The sequence below is a fragment of the Centruroides sculpturatus genome, unplaced genomic scaffold (assembly GCF_000671375.1).
Source record: "Centruroides sculpturatus isolate CEXI.00-Female unplaced genomic scaffold, Cexi_2.0 scaffold156, whole genome shotgun sequence".
NCBI classification, from domain to species: Eukaryota; Metazoa; Arthropoda; class Arachnida; order Scorpiones; family Buthidae; genus Centruroides; species Centruroides sculpturatus.
Window position 1 is genome coordinate 543,194 of NW_019384398.1, and position 19,603 is coordinate 562,796.

General features: G+C 28.1%; 1 protein-coding gene across 1 annotated transcript in view; it reads right to left on the bottom strand.

Annotated features, from left to right (window-relative positions):
• The window catches only part of LOC111618539 (surfeit locus protein 4 homolog), a 34,172-nt gene extending 14,951 nt beyond the window's left edge, over window positions 1-19,221 (bottom strand). Inside the window, exons 1-2 of the mRNA XM_023360091.1 lie at window positions 19,067-19,221; window positions 1,661-1,924 (exon numbers count right to left, since the gene is read on the bottom strand). Coding sequence (XP_023215859.1) covers window positions 1,661-1,924; window positions 19,067-19,126 — 324 coding nt within the window. The 5' untranslated portion in view covers window positions 19,127-19,221. The remainder of the gene's footprint in view (window positions 1-1,660; window positions 1,925-19,066) is intronic.
• Between the last annotated feature and the right edge of the window lie 382 nt (window positions 19,222-19,603).

A 19,603-nucleotide genomic window follows, 5' to 3' on the forward strand; every position in this document is an offset into this window, starting at 1 on the left:
ACGGCTGGATTACTGAGACTGTGCTGAATTATTAGAGTTATGAAAAGTTTAATAAGAATTTTTATAATTTCATTAACAAAGCTATTTATTAAAAGAAACACACAAGAAGTTCACACATACAAATGCATTAAACATTTTCTAAAAAGCTTTCTGCCAATAAGTAGAATTAAAATTGGCATATAAGTCAATTTCCAACTAGACTAGAACTGTGTATACAGTATATGATAACCTATTCAAGCTTAAAATTCAGAAATTTCATTTATCAATGCTTTAACATCTAAAAAACTTTCTAGAGGATCTACAAAGATCCTCTAGAAAGTTTTTTGAATTCCTTACATATTAGAAACATTAGTAAATCAAAGTTTTCTGAATTTTGCATTCCTTATTTATTGTTCAATCATAATATATATATATATATAAATAAACGTGTGTGTCCCTATATTTCACTTTTCCGCAAAGACTACACATCCTACATGAATGGTGTTTGTATGTGGTAGTAACCCCAAGTCTCCATTCGTGCACTATGGTGGTTGTGTCTCGATAGCTATAAGGGTGCGGGAGATATGGGTTTGAAAGTGGTTGAGTACAGAACAAAAGATAATGTAGAACTGAAGCTAGAAGGAAAAAAATGATATATGGATAAANTTTGACTGGACGTGAACAGGAGACGTTCAGAAATAGAATCGGGACCAGGTCTCTAATTAGTCTGGAAACGGGGGACCTAATTCTTGCATTCTGTGAAAACGGGTAAGATTGGCTATAATGTAATTATCTTAATCTTCACTATCGTTACTTTTTAAAAACCCAGCGAAGCGGGTCCTTGCAGCTAGATTCTAGATTACTTAGAAAAACAGTCTTTTTTATATATATAAAAAACTATATTACATACAAATGTACGAACAAATAAAAACCCAGCAAAGCAGGTCCTTGCAGCTAGTCTGAAAATAAAGAAAAAGATTTTTGGAAAATGTTTAATGCATTCATATATGTAAACTTTTGACTTCTTTAATTGTGTTTTGGTCTAATGGAATTTTAGCAAGAAGTTGACAAAAATCAGCTATGATTATGTAATTACCAGTTAAAAATTACATTTAACAACATTAATAAATAATAATAATATTTACTAAGATTTTAATTGTAATTAATAGTTTTAATTAGCAATATTAAATAATTGCAAACGTAAGTTATAGTAAATTATTTAATAATCAATTTACATAAAATTACTTATTTATTAAATAATTTCTATATTATGAATTTTATGTGAATAGTTTCCAAATGATAAAGTCTTCAGTAACTAGGCTAAGTTATCTGTAATCCATTTTTCTGCTGCTACAATACAGTCGACCTCCCCTATAACACTGTTGATTATTCCGTTTTATATGAATTCCATGTTGTACAAGTCACTTAGATTTTACAAATACGTGCACCGGGCTATGAATGGCTCATGTATTTGTAAAATCTAAGTGACTCGTACAACATGGAATTCATATAAAACGGAATAATCAACAGTGTTATAGGGGGGGGTCGACTGTATTTTGCAAAATAAATTTATGAGATAAATTTACAAAAAAATTCATATTTGAAGAATAATCATTTGATAAGCTACAAACTTAATCAATATATATTACAAAATTATAAAAAATTTTAACAACAAACATACTTGTATTACAACAATGGAAAACAACAAGCCGCAAGCCGCTTCTACACGAATACGAAACATCACCATGACGGATCCACCAAGCTGGCCGAAAAGATTATATATTACAAAAAGCGTAGAGAGAAACCACCCGACATGCCAAGTAAGGTTCATATAGTCTCGCTGATCTCCCCACTGAAACCACATTCGTATTCCATCTTCAATAAATGTGCTTACTAAACATAATCTGGCTATGTGAGGTAAAAAATGTTTACTGTATCGCAATATCTGAAAATATAAAAAAATAAATCTCAGTAATTGATATAATTTCTTAACATACAGCTTAATACACATTTTAATAAATAATAACTATAATGTTTTCATAATTTAATTAACAATCTGATATACTTTCTTCTTTCTTACAAGAAAATTTTTCTTTCCTTCTGTTTTCCTCTGTTTCCTGTTTGATTCTTTTTCCTCTAAACAACTTAACTTCCTTTCAGAAGTGGAGCCCAGATGTAATCTGATTACCTACCCTATTTGTTGAATTTCTACCAAAATTCACCTTGTGTCATCAAACATAACCACAAAAATATGCTCATTTACAATGCGTGAAAAATACCTGACAGATGTTTAATGTCTTAAAATAACCCAACTTTTACTTGATTTTAACAGATAGATAAAAGTTAGGTGTTTTAAAAACTGACCTCTTAAGACACCCTGCATTTATTTTATTTTGTGGCACTCTTAATAAAACTTGTCTGTTAGATTCATTTCTCTATATACATTTATACATATTTCATAACAGTTTCTATTTTGTGTAATAGTTATAATAATAACATAATTATAATGGTTAATCCTTCTGTAATGAAAAAATTTATAAATTAGAAAAAAATTAAGTGTAACTTAAAATTACATTTTAAACAACCCATGAAGTACTGCTGTAGTACTTTGGTTAAAAACCCCTAAAACCTTTTTAGAATAATAATTGTTATATTTATTGGCCAGATCTAATACAGCGATAAGTAGACTCTGTAAGGTAACGACTTTCTTTAACATTATTTTTAAAAAATATGACAAATGATGAAGCAAATTCATAAAATTTTAAAGCATTTTATGAAATATTTAAAAAGATTAAGTAATAAAATTCACTCCTTAAATTAACTTAAAAGTGATTCAGATGTTTTCAAAATAACTTTTTTATACAGTTTGTATTGTAAACATTATGGTTAAAGTGACTAATATAACTTTAAAAATTATTACAATAGTAAACAAGCATATTTTTCGAAGTCCAATATATTCGCAAAACACGGTTTCAAAAACAACATAGAAAAATTTCAATTACAGAAATGGCAACATCCATCCAAAGAATAATGTGTCCAGCCCATCGGATTAATACCATCGAGAAAATACAAGTTGACTGATGATGGGGTTTATGCCCGAAACGTGCTGTTGTCACGTATCAACTAAAAATGATGGAAATAAAGCCAAGTGTTTATTTATAACTCAAATGTGAGTTCGAAGTCCAAGCATATTTTTGTTAATAAATGCATTTGTCATAAATACATAATTTATTCAAAAATGTAATTAAATGAATTATTTTTATGTAAATCTACTAAATAATTGGCATCAATGTACAGTTTCTCTTCTATTGCAACACATTTCTAACGTGTAAATTTGTTCATATGTGATGATAAATAGAATTAAATCATCAAAATATTGATACAAAGTCATGTTAGCTCATAACCATCGTTGTTATCCTCCATCATGTTAACAAATGAAGCTCATAAGCAATTTCTCTATGCTTATGAGGTAACATTAGCAAATAATATCACATGATCAGAAAAACACAAGTAAGCCAAATAAAGCAATCTCAGAACAAATACACAATATCCACATACTACATCCTTTTTCTCACTCCAATTTACTAACACCCATTGTCCTATAAGTCAATGATATGTGTCTGATATACACTTTGGGAGTGTATATCAGACACACTCCCAAAATTTGTACACTTTTCTTGACAAAAGTATTTATAAAGTACTGTACAGAAAAGCTTTAAGTATTGAGGAGAAGCTTGAAATAATAAAAATGTTTTGTACGACTGCCCCTACTTCCCTAAGTTCAATTTCCCCATACATTCTGTTACCTTTATTATACAAAATTCCATAAAATGATAATTTTTAGAAACAATATATACTGCATTATATGAAAACAACTGTGTTATTAAAATAAACCAACATCTACAAATCCAGTTTGTAGATGTTGGTTTATTTTAATAACACAGTTCTTACTCCAACAACTAGCAGATTATATTAAGCTAATACATCACAATTATTTTAAATTAATTACTAAATAAATATGCAACCGCTGCTTACCATGCACATCTGCACGGTAAGAGGCAGTTGTGATTCGAGTCCCACTCCGAACCGATTCTTTTCTTTCAGAATTTTGTAAATTATTTAATTTAGAAAATTCTGACTGTTTACTTTTTTTTTTATTGAGGTTTGTTATTTGGGGAAGTGGAAATCAATCACCTTCAGACTTTTCCATTTGTAAATAAATTAAATTTATTATTTAAAATTTTTATTTTTTGTTTATTAGTAGAATCTGACTTTTTCAAGTGAGGACATTGGAGCTATAAAGTGACTATTGTTGCCATCGTTTAATCCTGATTCACACATTTTCTAAGCATGAAATTTAGAAACATTTTTCTTCTGCATCGAGTTTTCTGTCAGAATGTTTGAATTGTCACCTTCATTAGAAACCAAAGGTTAGTTGGCTTAACTGACAGATCATTGGATGGTTTCCTAAAGTTTCAAATCTATCAGTTAACAACTGACTTTTCCATTTTCATATTTGACAAAATTTGTTTCAATTGAAACAATGTCACCTTCACAACCTTATTTTTGATAAATTCTTCAGATGTCATATGTTAAAAGCTTAAAATATTGTAATAATAATAAATGATTGCTTCAAGTGTAAAAGAAAAAAAACATTAATGTTATGCTGTTAAATAGCCTATCAATTCACATTCAAAAGAAAATTCAATCTAAACTGTAATTACATAAGAAATTATGTTAAGAACTGAATGTATTTAAGCAGAGAATATAAAAAGAACACTATGAAATGAAAAAACAGTTTTAATTTCAAATATATTTTGATTGTTAGCATAATAAACTATAAACAAATCGCCTTCATGATGACTAATATATCATAAAAAACTCCAAGACAAGATATAAACCTCATTGATATAGAAAAGGCACTTAATTTACTACTAGTTTATTTTTAAATTAGCTCAAATAAAAGGTTATTTACTTGCTTAATAAAACTCTAGTGTGGAACAAGTATGAAACAAAGTATAGAGAACAATTGTCTTGTGTCTTTCAAAACTTAAAATAATTTTAATTTGATAGCCTTGACTCATCTGCATTATTTCAGTTTTAAAATTAACATTTATTTAATTCTAACAAGACCAAATATGCTACATGAAAATATCATTTTCTAATTATGGATATTATTAATGAATAAAAATAAAGCTAAAGGATTTAGTAGTGTTAATATTTAAATGAGAATTTTAGAATATTCTTTATAAAAACAACTAACACTGTTCATAAACCAAAAAATCATAAAATAGAGTAGATTCCACTTATTGTAATCATCGACATTGTTACAAATTATTTAATGCTTTCAAAATTAAAATTCAAAACAAATTAAAATATACTTATAAAACTTCATTTATTATAATTACTGTAGTTCAGTACATTCAGGACTGTTTTTCAGCAGAACATGCCAGTATGCTATACCAACAGATGGCAAGAAAAAGCATCACAGCCAGTACATAGAACCAGCATTTGCTCAGTAAAATAATACTATTTGTTCAGTTTCAATATATATTTGTAACAGCAGTAATTTTTCAGAAAAAAACACTGGTTATAGTTATAATTTTCTTCAGATAAATAGGTATTGTTGTAAGGAACCAAGTCCGAGAATTATTTTTATTTACTTTTATTTTGCTTTTTATTATATTTTTGTTTGGGGCTTATATTTTGTTAGGATGAAGGTTTCCTCACCATTCACCTTAGAAACTTAAAAAAGAAGAGAAACCAACTCACTGATGAGAGAAAAGCGCCATAGGATAAACTCACGCACACTTGCGCTCCCGAGCGGAAAAAAGGTAAGTTCGCACCAAGAAAACAGGGGGGAAGACCCCACAAGCATAACTTATGATCTTGCTAAACCTTAAAGAATAAAAACATCCCGAAAATTGTCAAAAAAGAATAATATAAAAGGTTAGCGAGTATTGTCGGAAAATAGGCTGCCAGACAAATAGAAAAAGTTTATTGTTAGCAAATAAGTATGTAAAGGAGGGGAGTGATCGCACTCAGAATTGTGACGTCACCTCACAGTATAAAGTCCAAACCTCAAGTGAAAACAAGAGAGGTGAGCTTCTGTTAGCAACGAGTGTGGTGAGCTTCGTAGCAGCAAATGAGAGAGAGATGTCCGATAGGAAAAAATAGTTCCAAGGCGATTTTGAAGTTATTCGATTTGTGGATCTAAGATTAGAAAAAGTCTTGAGAGTTGAGGAAAAAGGTTCCTAGTATATTGAGATGATGATTAGGATTTTTAATTCATAAGAATTATTGTACATAAATTAAGTCTTTGAAATTTTGTCGAATTCCAAAGGGGAATAGAATTAAGTTAGAAATTAGATTGATTTGAGTTTTGTCGGGTTGATTCTTATTGAGTTTCATTGAATAAATTGTTACTTGATTTTTACTAAATTTTGTATATAGTTTATTATTAGAATGTTTATTAAATATTTGATTTGTTATTGACAAACTTTGTCATTATTTAATTCGGTGCACACTTAAAGTCCAGGCCTGACACACTAACGCGAATCCGCATAAAGTACCTGTTAGGTAATGGCTATTTCTGGCACACATTCATGTCGATAATTATTGTAGAAAGTTGGGAAAAAAATAATATAGTACTTTACATTGTTAGCTTCTTTTCAAATTTTCAATCTCAACAAGCACGATAACATGCAATCACTATTAGTCTTAACCAGTGTTTTGGCCCACTCAAACAATGAATTCTAAATCCTATAGTACATTGATAATTCAAGGACTTATCAATTTACTATAGGATTTATAAACACAATGTTTAAAGGACAGGAAGGTTCAAATAAATCAGATGATGTAGTGTCTGTGGAACAATGGTCACACAGCTACCACACAGCAGCTACATCAATTGCTATCCTCACCCATGACTGCCACCACATTTTGTGCTGGCACTAGTGAAATGTAAACAATATGGATACGAATCAAAGATAATGCATATAGATATCTTTTAAACTTCATATTAAATAATGGTTTGATATTGCTCTGTGCCACAGTACAAATGTAAACAGGGATTATTATAATGAACAGAAAATTCTCTTTTGCAAGTTTCTGGTAAAATGCAAATTAAGAAAAGTAGATTTCAAAGTTAAAGATTGAAAAGAAGGTATAACAAGTCAATGATTTCTTAGCAGCTGAATAAAGTTTCCAAAACCTAGAGATAAATCATAGAAATCTCTTCTGTCCTCTTATTAATCATGTATAGTTTATATATTATGTTAAACAGTTTCATTTGTTTTAAACTCAAATAGTTTAAAGGAAACTACATATAAATTGCCATAAGTATCTTTAATAGATTAAATTTAATCTATAAAATTTAGAAAATTAGAAACAATCATAAAAATTAATTTGTGTAATCAAATTTAGCTAATTATACTCCAGTATATATAATATTGTGAGAATCTTGAACTGAAGATTAATTTATTATTCCCCCAGCTCCAGATTTAATAAATAAATTTATTAAATATTTATTAATTTTATTTGGTAGAAATTTTATCTATTTTACAAAATTGTACAAAGTTGAAAAAGGAACTTCCTGTTTTGATGAAGGAAAATGATATAGGTCCTCCAAAAGTGATAGTTAGAGTGGGATTTCTCACACTATCCACAAGACTGCCCAACTTCCGTCACGCATGGAAGCATGGAGGTCTTATTTCAAATAATCCAATTAGAGGAAATTTTTGTATAAAAAGGTGATAGCTCTCACTCTCTCTCCCCAGCTCTGTACTCAAAAATCTTAACCTCCTCTGAGGTAAGATCTGCATTCCCAATTCTCTGGATCTCTCACTCATTCTTCCAACAAGGCAAGACAAGATATTAGGAAGGATTTTAACTTGTGCATCATTCCAAGAATATTCATCATTAAGCTTCAAGCTTATATATATTATCACAGGTAATATAATATAATATTTTATGTAAACTCTCTCTGTATGAATGGATTGTTATTCAATCTTATTAATTTGAGAGTCGTTTATAATTAAAAGTTTGTTTATTTTATATTATTTTGAATTTAATCCTGTTTTTATATATAAATATTGTCAAACCTTTCTTAATAAATATATCTTTTAATTGTTATCTCATTCTATTTGTTTAATGCCTAACTCCATCGTTGACTCATGTTTTAAATTAGACCCTCCTAAAATTCTGGTAAATTTTAATATACCTTTCCATTTGAAAAAGTCTATTCACGAGTTAGGACATAAAATAGTTCAATCCTAACTGGTGTTAGGAGATCTCAACGATAGACTGAGAAAGTCGAGGTATTTGCATATTTTTCATCTTTCAACAATTAATTAAAGGCCATTACCCAGTGAGACGGATTATTCCAGAGACCCACGTTCTCACAATATTAATTAAAATTAGATTACAATCTAAATTAATAATTAAATTTTTAGTAACTAAACACCAACCGTATGCCGAAAATCTATCAGGCTAGTTTATGATTTTCAGCATACGGTTGGTGTTTAGTTATGTTATATATCGGGTTTAGCAATGTTTCTATTAAATTTTTAGTATTAAACAATTCCTTTTAAAATCAATTTTTCAAAAAAAATGTTTCCTCAAAAATGAAACAATTGATAATTCACATTCTACTCTAACATTAATTTTTTATCTTATCTTAAACACAATACACATTGTTTTATCACAATTTTATCAATTACATAAAAATTTATAATTCTATAACTATATTTATTACTTCCAGATAAACTTCATTAATATAACAATCAAATTTTTAAAAAATAATTTATAATTATTCAAAATTTATAAACTTAATTTCACGATTAATTTTTACTAAACACCTATCATAAATCTTTACAAATTTTTTTTGTTATTTTCACCTATGAATTTGAAATTTAACAAGTAAAAATGTATCTGAAAGTAATCTGTTTTAAATTATAACATAGAAGTGTTTAACTAATAAATTAATGAGGAAATTACACACAATTTCAAATAGAATGAATTTTTAAAGTTTTCTAGAGCAGCTGACAAAATTTGGACAGCTGCTACAAAGAAAAACTTTTCCAAACAAATGCTTACTTACAGTTAACAGGAAAGAATGTAATACTTGCTATGTTCATAGAAAAATTGTCAAATGTGCTGTATTCATTTGTTCATTAAAAATTCCTAATTACTCCTTAATCCAGTAAAGGACAAAAATTTAATAATGAATTAATGTTTTCAACCTTTTGAATTCCTGGTGGGTAAGGAATGATAAGGATTCTCTAGACAAAAGAACTCTTCCTGGCATGTAATCAATTCTGCTACAAGACCATATGGTTAATTGTTACTATAAATATATTAGTGTCACAAGTAGACCACTACTTATGAGAATCAAGCAGCACCAGAAATCCATCACAAAAAAGCCGAATAATACAGTACAGTAGAACCTCGAAAACTCGGCTCTCGATAACTCGGCACTCCGTATAACTCGGCCACACCCTGGCAGGGCAAAAATATCCTTAGTTAATTAATTTTCATTATAGACAGCTTTATAAAAGTATAAAAGCTCTCATAAAATATTTTTCTGAGGTCTGTCTTATCAGGTAAATTACTCTACACAGTGTATTCATTAATTTTCATTTTCATGTAGTAAAGGCTTTATGCCTTCATAAAGGACGTACTTTTCCTTTGTTTAAGGGTATTTGGGCAGTTTATTCTCTGTTATATTCTCAAGTAAACAATACATACAAGTACAGTACAGTATTTTCTGAGGAAACACTCGTACTTATTTTTTTAACCCCATTCCCGATAACCCGGCATTTTCACAAACTCGGCCACCCTTCGGTCCACATTAGGCCGAGTTTTCGAGGTTCTACTGTATTGGCTATCTTTGCACCAGATCCAGATGTTCAAGTATTTTTTGACAGAGCACATCTTCTCCACCAAACTTCAGTTCCTCCCAGCTTAAATATTTGGAAGTATTAGAAATACAGTCTATCCCCCCTAAAACAGTGTTGATAATTCCGTTTTATATGAATTCTATGTTGTACGAGTCACTTAGATTTTACAAATACGTGTGCCAGGCTGTGAACGGCTCATGTATTTGTAAAATCTAAGTGACTCGTACAACACGGAATTCATATAAAACAGAATTATCAACAGTGTTATAGGGGAGTAGACTTGTATATAGAGCTAAACTTAAAGGCACTGCAGTCAACCACAGGGACACAACACATTTGTCACATGCATAGTGGGCTTTGTCAGCAAATGATAAACACCCTCTATTGTATTATTTGCTATATAAAAATTGTTTACTGAGTATGGCTTAATTTTTGTATATCTATATATAAATCAGGATGTTTGCTATATACTCCTAGGCTGTTCAACCAATTGCTCTGAAACTCAGCAGTCACATTCATATACTTCTAACTTAGATAATGTCATACACTCCAGCCCAAAATATCATTTCAATTTCTATAAATTAATTCATTTCTACCTACGTTCCATTCGCTGGCTTTACACATAGTGCCATCAACTGGCAAAAAGTTTAAGAAAATAATAAACTGAATATAATTCTTATAAAAAAGGATATAATTTTTAAAAATATATATTATATTCATTTAATTACTGCAACAATGATACAGAGAGAAATAGACGCACTATATCATTACTGCAACAGGTTGCATATAGCACTTCCGTGCATGGAATCATAAGTGTTACCCTGTCTACAAGTATTTAATTTTCCACATCTAAATATTTAGGTTTTTCATTTCTGAACAGTACTTTCTTAATTCTGTGATACTGTGGTTTTATATTGAACTGACTATATCAAATGTTACAATTTACATTCCATACACTTCAAAACTTGATACATGTATTCCATGTACATTATAATAAGTTAAGATATCAATCTATTAAAAATATGCTACATATTTTTAAAACTCTACTTTGATATCAATCAAAACTTAATATGAAAGTAAACAAAACTGGAGAAAAAACACTGCCATGTAATTCCAGCAAGGATAAATTTAATTCAAAAAACATTTTTTATTCTATCAACAAATGCATTCATTACCTGATGACGACCATTCAAATATGTTTTCTTTTTTCCCCTACCATATTTTGAAACAGTGTCGTTCTTTTTATTTGTTCTATAAGCTTGTGGTAATATACACCTAAGGATGACATTTATGTTTTTAAGGTACATCATGTGCTATTTGTATATCTGTATTTTTTGGATTTACATGTCGGGTTATTGTGTGTAAAAATGGTTTTTATATATTTTAGTTGACTGAGGAGGGCAAATGAGGAGCGAAACGTGTGTAAACACGTATCAACGAAAAGTGAAATAAAGAAGTGAATAGTGCCAAGTGATCGTTATTACGCTACATTGCGCTTATGGAACAAACATTAAAATATGGTCAAAAACACTTCTTACATTAAATTTGACTAGACTTACATGATTGTGTTTAAACTAACAATATTCAGAATGTATACTTGAGTACTTTTAAAGAATAATATCACTAATTAACTTATTTTGACTTTTATTTAATTGGTTATTAATTATTCTAGATGGGTATCAAAAATTTTTCTTAAAAACTGTACTGGAATAATTTGTTTGTTACAAAGTAAATTCCAGTCCTATATTATGCTTAATGCAAGTAAACAATCATGTTTAACAGAGACTATTTCTACAGAATCAAAGATAAAAATTTTGAATCATCTTGAAAAATGAAAAAACGCAGCATAGATTGCCCTGATAAAAAGGCATTGTCACTGTTAATTTTTGTGTCATAAGGGAAACAAAAATTTTTACCAGAATTTGTTAAACCAAACTGTAAATTACCTACATAACCACCATGAAATAACCCTATTTCCAACAATGATTGCTTTTTACTTTTCAAAATAAACAGTAAAAAGTGGTACTGTAATAAATGTTCCATATAGTCGATTAATATACTAGAACTTTTCAACAGACACTGACACACAAAAAACACCTTCCTTACTCACTCCAACAATGTTTATCCTGAATTAAAAATATTTTCAGCCACATTTAGAGGCCTTCTTCAAGGAAAAAGCTGTTCCATTGCTCAAACACCCGAAACAGAGAAATGTTGTAACTTTGACATAGATTTTCTTCTAGTAAGAAAAGACTGGTTTAACCTCCTATTGTACAGCAATTAAAACATCTGGTTTTAACAGACCATTTGTACTGTACTCAGAAAATAGAGGTTAAAATTTAAGACACCTACTCACCCCTTTAAATGCATGCAAACACATGTTAGTATTTGCATATCAGAGAGTATACACAGTGATGCTGGGTTTGGCTACTCTGTGCTAAATTTAGTTTCTTTTTTTACATCAAAAATATTTTCAACTTTTTCAAACAATCTTCAACAAAAAAAAAAAAAAATCACAGATTTCTTTTAGCTTTGTTCTGTTAAATCACTCTGATATTCTGCTCCACTCTTATACAGCAAATACGTCGTATTTTGTTTGATTTGAAAATCATTTAGAACATTAATTTGCTTTTGTAAATAAATTTATCTAACTTTGTTTAGTAAATTAATTCAAGTTATTATAATTTAGAGATTCTAATTGCTTATTACGCCTTAACACACTAAATTATGCAATCTTGACCCTGAAAATCGTTAATACAAATCTTTGATAGAAAACTAACTACTGTTTTCTAACAATTTTTATTAACACAAGTGAATGCATTACATAAATTAACTGTAAGGTAATTTTGACAAAAGATCAGATATAAAGATAGTTAAAAACAAGCTTCCAGCAGTGGCCTACAATGAAGTCTATCAAGTATAATTTAAAGTTTTGTCATTTTAAAATTTTTTATAAAAATTTTAAAATGACAAAACTTTAGAAAATATTAATTCTTATAATATAAACCATCATCTACAAACACAATTTTCTAAATTATTTAATTTAATTATAATTATTAAATCTAATAAGATATGACGCCTAACGCCTCCCTCTAGTAACAAATTATTTAGTAATTAAATTAAAATAATCACAATATGATAGCCGATATAATCTGGTAGTTGTTTGAAAATTCCTAGAATATAGCTTACTGTAGTACCTGTATAATTTGAATTATTTTTTAAAAATTTTTATTTTTTAATTACTATTATTTTTTAATTTTTAAAAAACTATACCTCTTAAGTGTATATAATATATATATTTTTTAAACTCTTTCCACCCTGTGGGCACTAAGAGAGCCTCTTTTAGCAAGCCCATTATGGATTCGACAAGGACCACAATGGGTGGCCAGGTGGTAAAGGACAACATATCCAAATGGACTACCCCCAAAAAATTCCTGGGGATTTTTCAGCCCATCCAGCCCCACCCCAGAGCAGTAGGGCTGCCACCTTGACTGCTCGGTCATCTGGCCTTCCTCTTAAGTGTATAAGATCACAACAGTTGCATCTAAAACATCACATAATGAAATTTTTCATATCTTAAATTTAAGCACATTGTGAAACTATTACACTATTACATTGTAGTAAAATTTAAATTTCATTACAATGTAATAGTTATTATATTCCAAGGGAAATGCATAGTATAACATTAAAGTAAATATCTATGTATATATATCTCATTTGCAATAAGAGGTCTCTAGAAAACCCAGCCCAGCTCAAAATGTTGTCCATCCAGGTAGTCTTCATCCTATGCTCTCCTCTTGTCTTCAACATTTCTATTAATTATTGCTTGCTTGAAGGTGGCCAAGATATGCTATCTTTCTTTGTTTTTATGGTTTTTTTATAAGCTCTTTATCCTTATAGATTCTTCTTGGCATCTTGTGATTTGATACTTTTTGCTTACATACATATTACAAAAAATATTGTGCGTATATTGTGTTAAATAAAGTGAATAAATAACAACATAAAAAATGAATATAAATAAATGTTCCCAAATATTTTCAGCATCTACCTGGCTTTTAAATTCAGGCAAGACTCAAAGTTAAGAGTTCCAAAGGAGTTAAAGATATTAAAAATTAAATTTTTGAAGATGTTTTCAATTAAAAATATTAAATTTCTAAGAACATAATCTCATCTCATATTTACATAAAGGAAGAGAAAGTTGAGTCAGCTGATGTATTAAATTTTGTATAATATTGTATGAATAAAATATATAGTAACAGAAATTGTTGTACTTTAACATATCCGTCACAGAGTTACAGTTATGTTTCATGTCGTTTTAGGTTGACATGATCAAACTATGTTATATTATATGTCAACTCAGCTACAATAGAAACAACATTGTATTTTGGTGCCAAAACACAAATGTCATCAGAAAGATTTTGTTCTTGATAAAGAAACCCAAAAACAATGTATTTTTTGTTTAATCATTTACTTTTACTCTATCTTAAATGAATTGTTTTCAGGAAAGATGGCTCATCATTTGTACCATAACTAATAGGTACATAACTAGAATTTAGTTCCGTTTATCCAAAACCATCACTTTTGACCCAAATTCTTATCTTCTATTATCATATAATAAGATGTTCCACAGTTTAAACTAAAGATTCCAAGAAATTCACAGTTCTACGAGGAAAACAAAAGAATTAATATTTTTCAAAACAAAGACATTGATTTTATTATATCTTGAGTTATTACACTTTTTAACATATACTTAAACAGTCTACTGAGGGCAATTTTTTTTCTACATATGTCAGTAGCAATATATTAATAATTTTAATTTGTATAAAATTTTAAATTATTTCAATAAAAATAACATGTTTGATATAAAATTCTCATAAAAATCACTAAAATTTAATAGAATTTAAAAACTGACAATTCAATTTTTTTTTCATTCATAATTCATATTATTCTTCCACATGTCAAAACAAAATCAATACACTAAAATATTTATGGTCATTTCCTTCAGTTTTATGAAAAAATTCCATTTGATATGATTTAATACTTATTTTAGAAAATTTAGAAGCTTTCGGAGTTATTGACTTCCTGGCATGAATGAGAGAGAAAACTATTAGCAAGCGCTTATCAGAATATATTGTGTTATCTACTACTAGAAGCACATTTAACAATTCTAGTATTTTCATCTTTTATTTCAGTAAAGTGCAATAATAATAATAAAATATATATTAAAATTCAATTTGTACAATAATAAGAATTACTAGCTACTTAAACTTAATCAATACACATTTAAAGTGTAAGCCCTAATAACATAAATCACACATCAACTCGAAGAAGATAGAATATACAGTATATATTTGCCTTAAGATCTCTAAATAGATATCAAATATTAAGGTCTACAGTTTATTTACTAAAATATTTGGTTCTTTATTTTGTATAGGAAATAAATTATATTTCATTGCATTTGATTATCTTATACAATTCCATCTTCAATCTAGATAATACCTGAAGCATTTATAGCTGAAGAAAAATATGCAATGATGACCTATTATAATATTGAGTATGGTTATTGTCATATATTATAGAATCAGAATATTTTCTAGAGTTTTTCAATAAAAATATGAATTCCGATCTAAATTAAATATAGAAAATAACTTGCATATATAATATGCATGAGTAATGAAGAGAAAAAATTGTTCCAAACTTCATTATATATACATTTTAACTTTATNTAAACTCTTTCCACCCTGTGGGCACTAAGAGAGCCTCTTTTAGCAAGCCCATTATGGATTCGACAAGGACCACAATGGGTGGCCAGGTGGTAAAGGACAACATATCCAAATGGACTACCCCCAAAAAATTCCTGGGGATTTTTCAACCCATCCAGCCCCACCCCAGAGCAGTAGGGCTGCCACCTTGACTGCTCGGTCATCTGGCCTTCCTCTTAAGTGTATAAGATCACAACAGTTGCATCTAAAACATCACATAATGAAATTTTTCATATCTTAAATTTAAGCACATTGTGAAACTATTACACTATTACATTGTAGTAAAATTTAAATTTCATTACAATGTAATAGTTATTATATTCCAAGGGAAATGCATAGTATAACATTAAAGTAAATATCTATGTATATATATCTCATTTGCAATAAGAGGTCTCTAGAAAACCCAGCCCAGCTCAAAATGTTGTCCATCCAGGTAGTCTTCATCCTATGCTCTCCTCTTGTCTTCAACATTTCTATTAATTATTGCTTGCTTGAAGGTGGCCAAGATATGCTATCTTTCTTTGTTTTTATGGTTTTTTTATAAGCTCTTTATCCTTATAGATTCTTCTTGGCATCTTGTGATTTGATACTTTTTGCTTACATACATATTACAAAAAATATTGTGCGTATATTGTGTTAAATAAAGTGAATAAATAACAACATAAAAAATGAATATAAATAAATGTTCCCAAATATTTTCAGCATCTACCTGGCTTTTAAATTCAGGCAAGACTCAAAGTTAAGAGTTCCAAAGGAGTTAAAGATATTAAAAATTAAATTTTTGAAGATGTTTTCAATTAAAAATATTAAATTTCTAAGAACATAATCTCATCTCATATTTACATAAAGGAAGAGAAAGTTGAGTCAGCTGATGTATTAAATTTTGTATAATATTGTATGAATAAAATATATAGTAACAGAAATTGTTGTACTTTAACATATCCGTCACAGAGTTACAGTTATGTTTCATGTCGTTTTAGGTTGACATGATCAAACTATGTTATATTATATGTCAACTCAGCTACAATAGAAACAACATTGTATTTTGGTGCCAAAACACAAATGTCATCAGAAAGATTTTGTTCTTGATAAAGAAACCCAAAAACAATGTATTTTTTGTTTAATCATTTAGTTTTACTCTATCTTAAATGAATTGTTTTCAGGAAAGATGGCTCATCATTTGTACCATAACTAATAGGTACATAACTAGAATTTAGTTCCGTTTATCCAAAACCATCACTTTTGACCCAAATTCTTATCTTCTATTATCATATAATAAGATGTTCCACAGTTTAAACTAAAGATTCCAAGAAATTCACAGTTCTACGAGGAAAACAAAAGAATTAATATTTTTCAAAACAAAGACATTGATTTTATTATATCTTGAGTTATTACACTTTTTAACATATACTTAAACAGTCTACTGAGGGCAATTTTTTTTCTACATATGTCAGTAGCAATATATTAATAATTTTAATTTGTATAAAATTTTAAATTATTTCAATAAAAATAACATGTTTGATATAAAATTCTCATAAAAATCACTAAAATTTAATAGAATTTAAAAACTGACAATTCAATTTTTTTTTCATTCATAATTCATATTATTCTTCCACATGTCAAAACAAAATCAATACACTAAAATATTTATGGTCATTTCCTTCAGTTTTATGAAAAAATTCCATTTGATATGATTTAATACTTATTTTAGAAAATTTAGAAGCTTTCGGAGTTATTGACTTCCTGGCATGAATGAGAGAGAAAACTATTAGCAAGCGCTTATCAGAATATATTGTGTTATCTACTACTAGAAGCACATTTAACAATTCTAGTATTTTCATCTTTTATTTCAGTAAAGTGCAATAATAATAATAAAATATATATTAAAATTCAATTTGTACAATAATAAGAATTACTAGCTACTTAAACTTAATCAATACACATTTAAAGTGTAAGCCCTAATAACATAAATCACACATCAACTCGAAGAAGATAGAATATACAGTATATATTTGCCTTAAGATCTCTAAATAGATATCAAATATTAAGGTCTACAGTTTATTTACTAAAATATTTGGTTCTTTATTTTGTATAGGAAATAAATTATATTTCATTGCATTTGATTATCTTATACAATTCCATCTTCAATCTAGATAATACCTGAAGCATTTATAGCTGAAGAAAAATATGCAATGATGACCTATTATAATATTGAGTATGGTTATTGTCATATATTATAGAATCAGAATATTTTCTAGAGTTTTTCAATAAAAATATGAATTCCGATCTAAATTAAATATAGAAAATAACTTGCATATATAATATGCATGAGTAATGAAGAGAAAAAATTGTTCCAAACTTCATTATATATACATTTTAACTTTATTAAAAATTTAACAAAGATAAATAAATAAAACCAATTTTTAACAGGTGTTTTAATTTATTTCCTGTGTAGTTAAATATTAAAAAAAACTTTTTAATAAATTTATTTTATACTAATTATTGTTTTTTACACCAATAAATTNTTGTTATTAAATATAGACAGCATAATTCGTATATTTGTCATTTCTGTATTTTTTTACAAATTAACAGTTAAAATATAATGTCTGTAATTTCTATTTCAGGGAGGAATGAAAGATCCACCAGATCTTAGTCCTGAATTAATACAGAGAAAAGCAGAAGAACGACGTTTTTTGGAACAATTAATGGATTCAAAAAAACTTGAAAATTTTAAAGTTCCTGTGCAAATAAATGCAGAATTAAGATCATATCAACAGGTTAGTTATTGATTTTATATTTATGTCAGTATATTGTTATTAGAGTAAGCTTGAATTATGAATTATAAATCAAATTATGAACACTTTTTTTTTTAATTATTTTAATTTGATATATAATATGATGCATGATTTAATCAATTCTGCTTCATTTTAATGATGTTTATGAACACTTTTTTTTTTTGTTTGCTTTAATTAAGTGTTTACATGTGTGAATTTAGAGAAGCACTTTAATTTACTGCAAAAATAAATAAAGACAATTAAGATTTGTTAACAAAATCATTAGTAAACAGAATAGATTTTGATGATCTTTTATTAATTTTTTTTAAGAGAACAAAGTGCATTCATCAGTATACAACATGCTTGTGTAAGTCTACACATGTTTTATATTAATTTCAAATGTGAAATTGATTATTTTAACGAAATTGATTATTTTAGAGAAATAAATCGTTTCTGCATAAATTAAAAATCAAATAATTAATCTTACATTTAAATTTTTTCATCCCTTTTTTTATAAATTTTGACATTCTTCTCATACGAGATGCATTTCAATTACTTTACAACACTAAAACTATTCAAATTGAGGAAAATATGGTTTAGTTCGATACAGAAACGATTCAGTTAATTAATTTTAATAAAAATACGAACTTACTTCGTCTGCAACATCTTCTGCACGACTCAATATTTCCTTCTGATCCAGCTTAGGTGCCATCTTCTCCCTTGGAAGGCAAAATGGAGGTGACGTGTATTACAGAGCTCAAACTAAGCTACCCTAACGTGATTTTAATACTGAAATGTTTTAGTTAATACGATTGGTGAATAGATTCAAAAGTCAACGTTATATAACCAATAGAAATGAGGCTTCGTAAATTTAAGATAAATAAACACGGCTGTCAACTTGAATGAAAGTTACGTTGACGTCGATAATTTTATCTTCGTTTATTTTTAAGTTAAAGTTATAATTAATATAAATGTAAAGATATTTTTCCAAAAATATAATATGTATTAATAGAAAGTTGCTTTATATCTTCTTTAACAAATATATANCAAAAGTCAACGTTATATAACCAATAGAAATGAGGCTTCGTAAATTTAAGATAAATAAACACGGCTGTCAACTTGAATGAAAGTTACGTTGACGTAGATAATTTTATCTTCGTTTATTTTTAAGTTAAAGTTATAATTAATA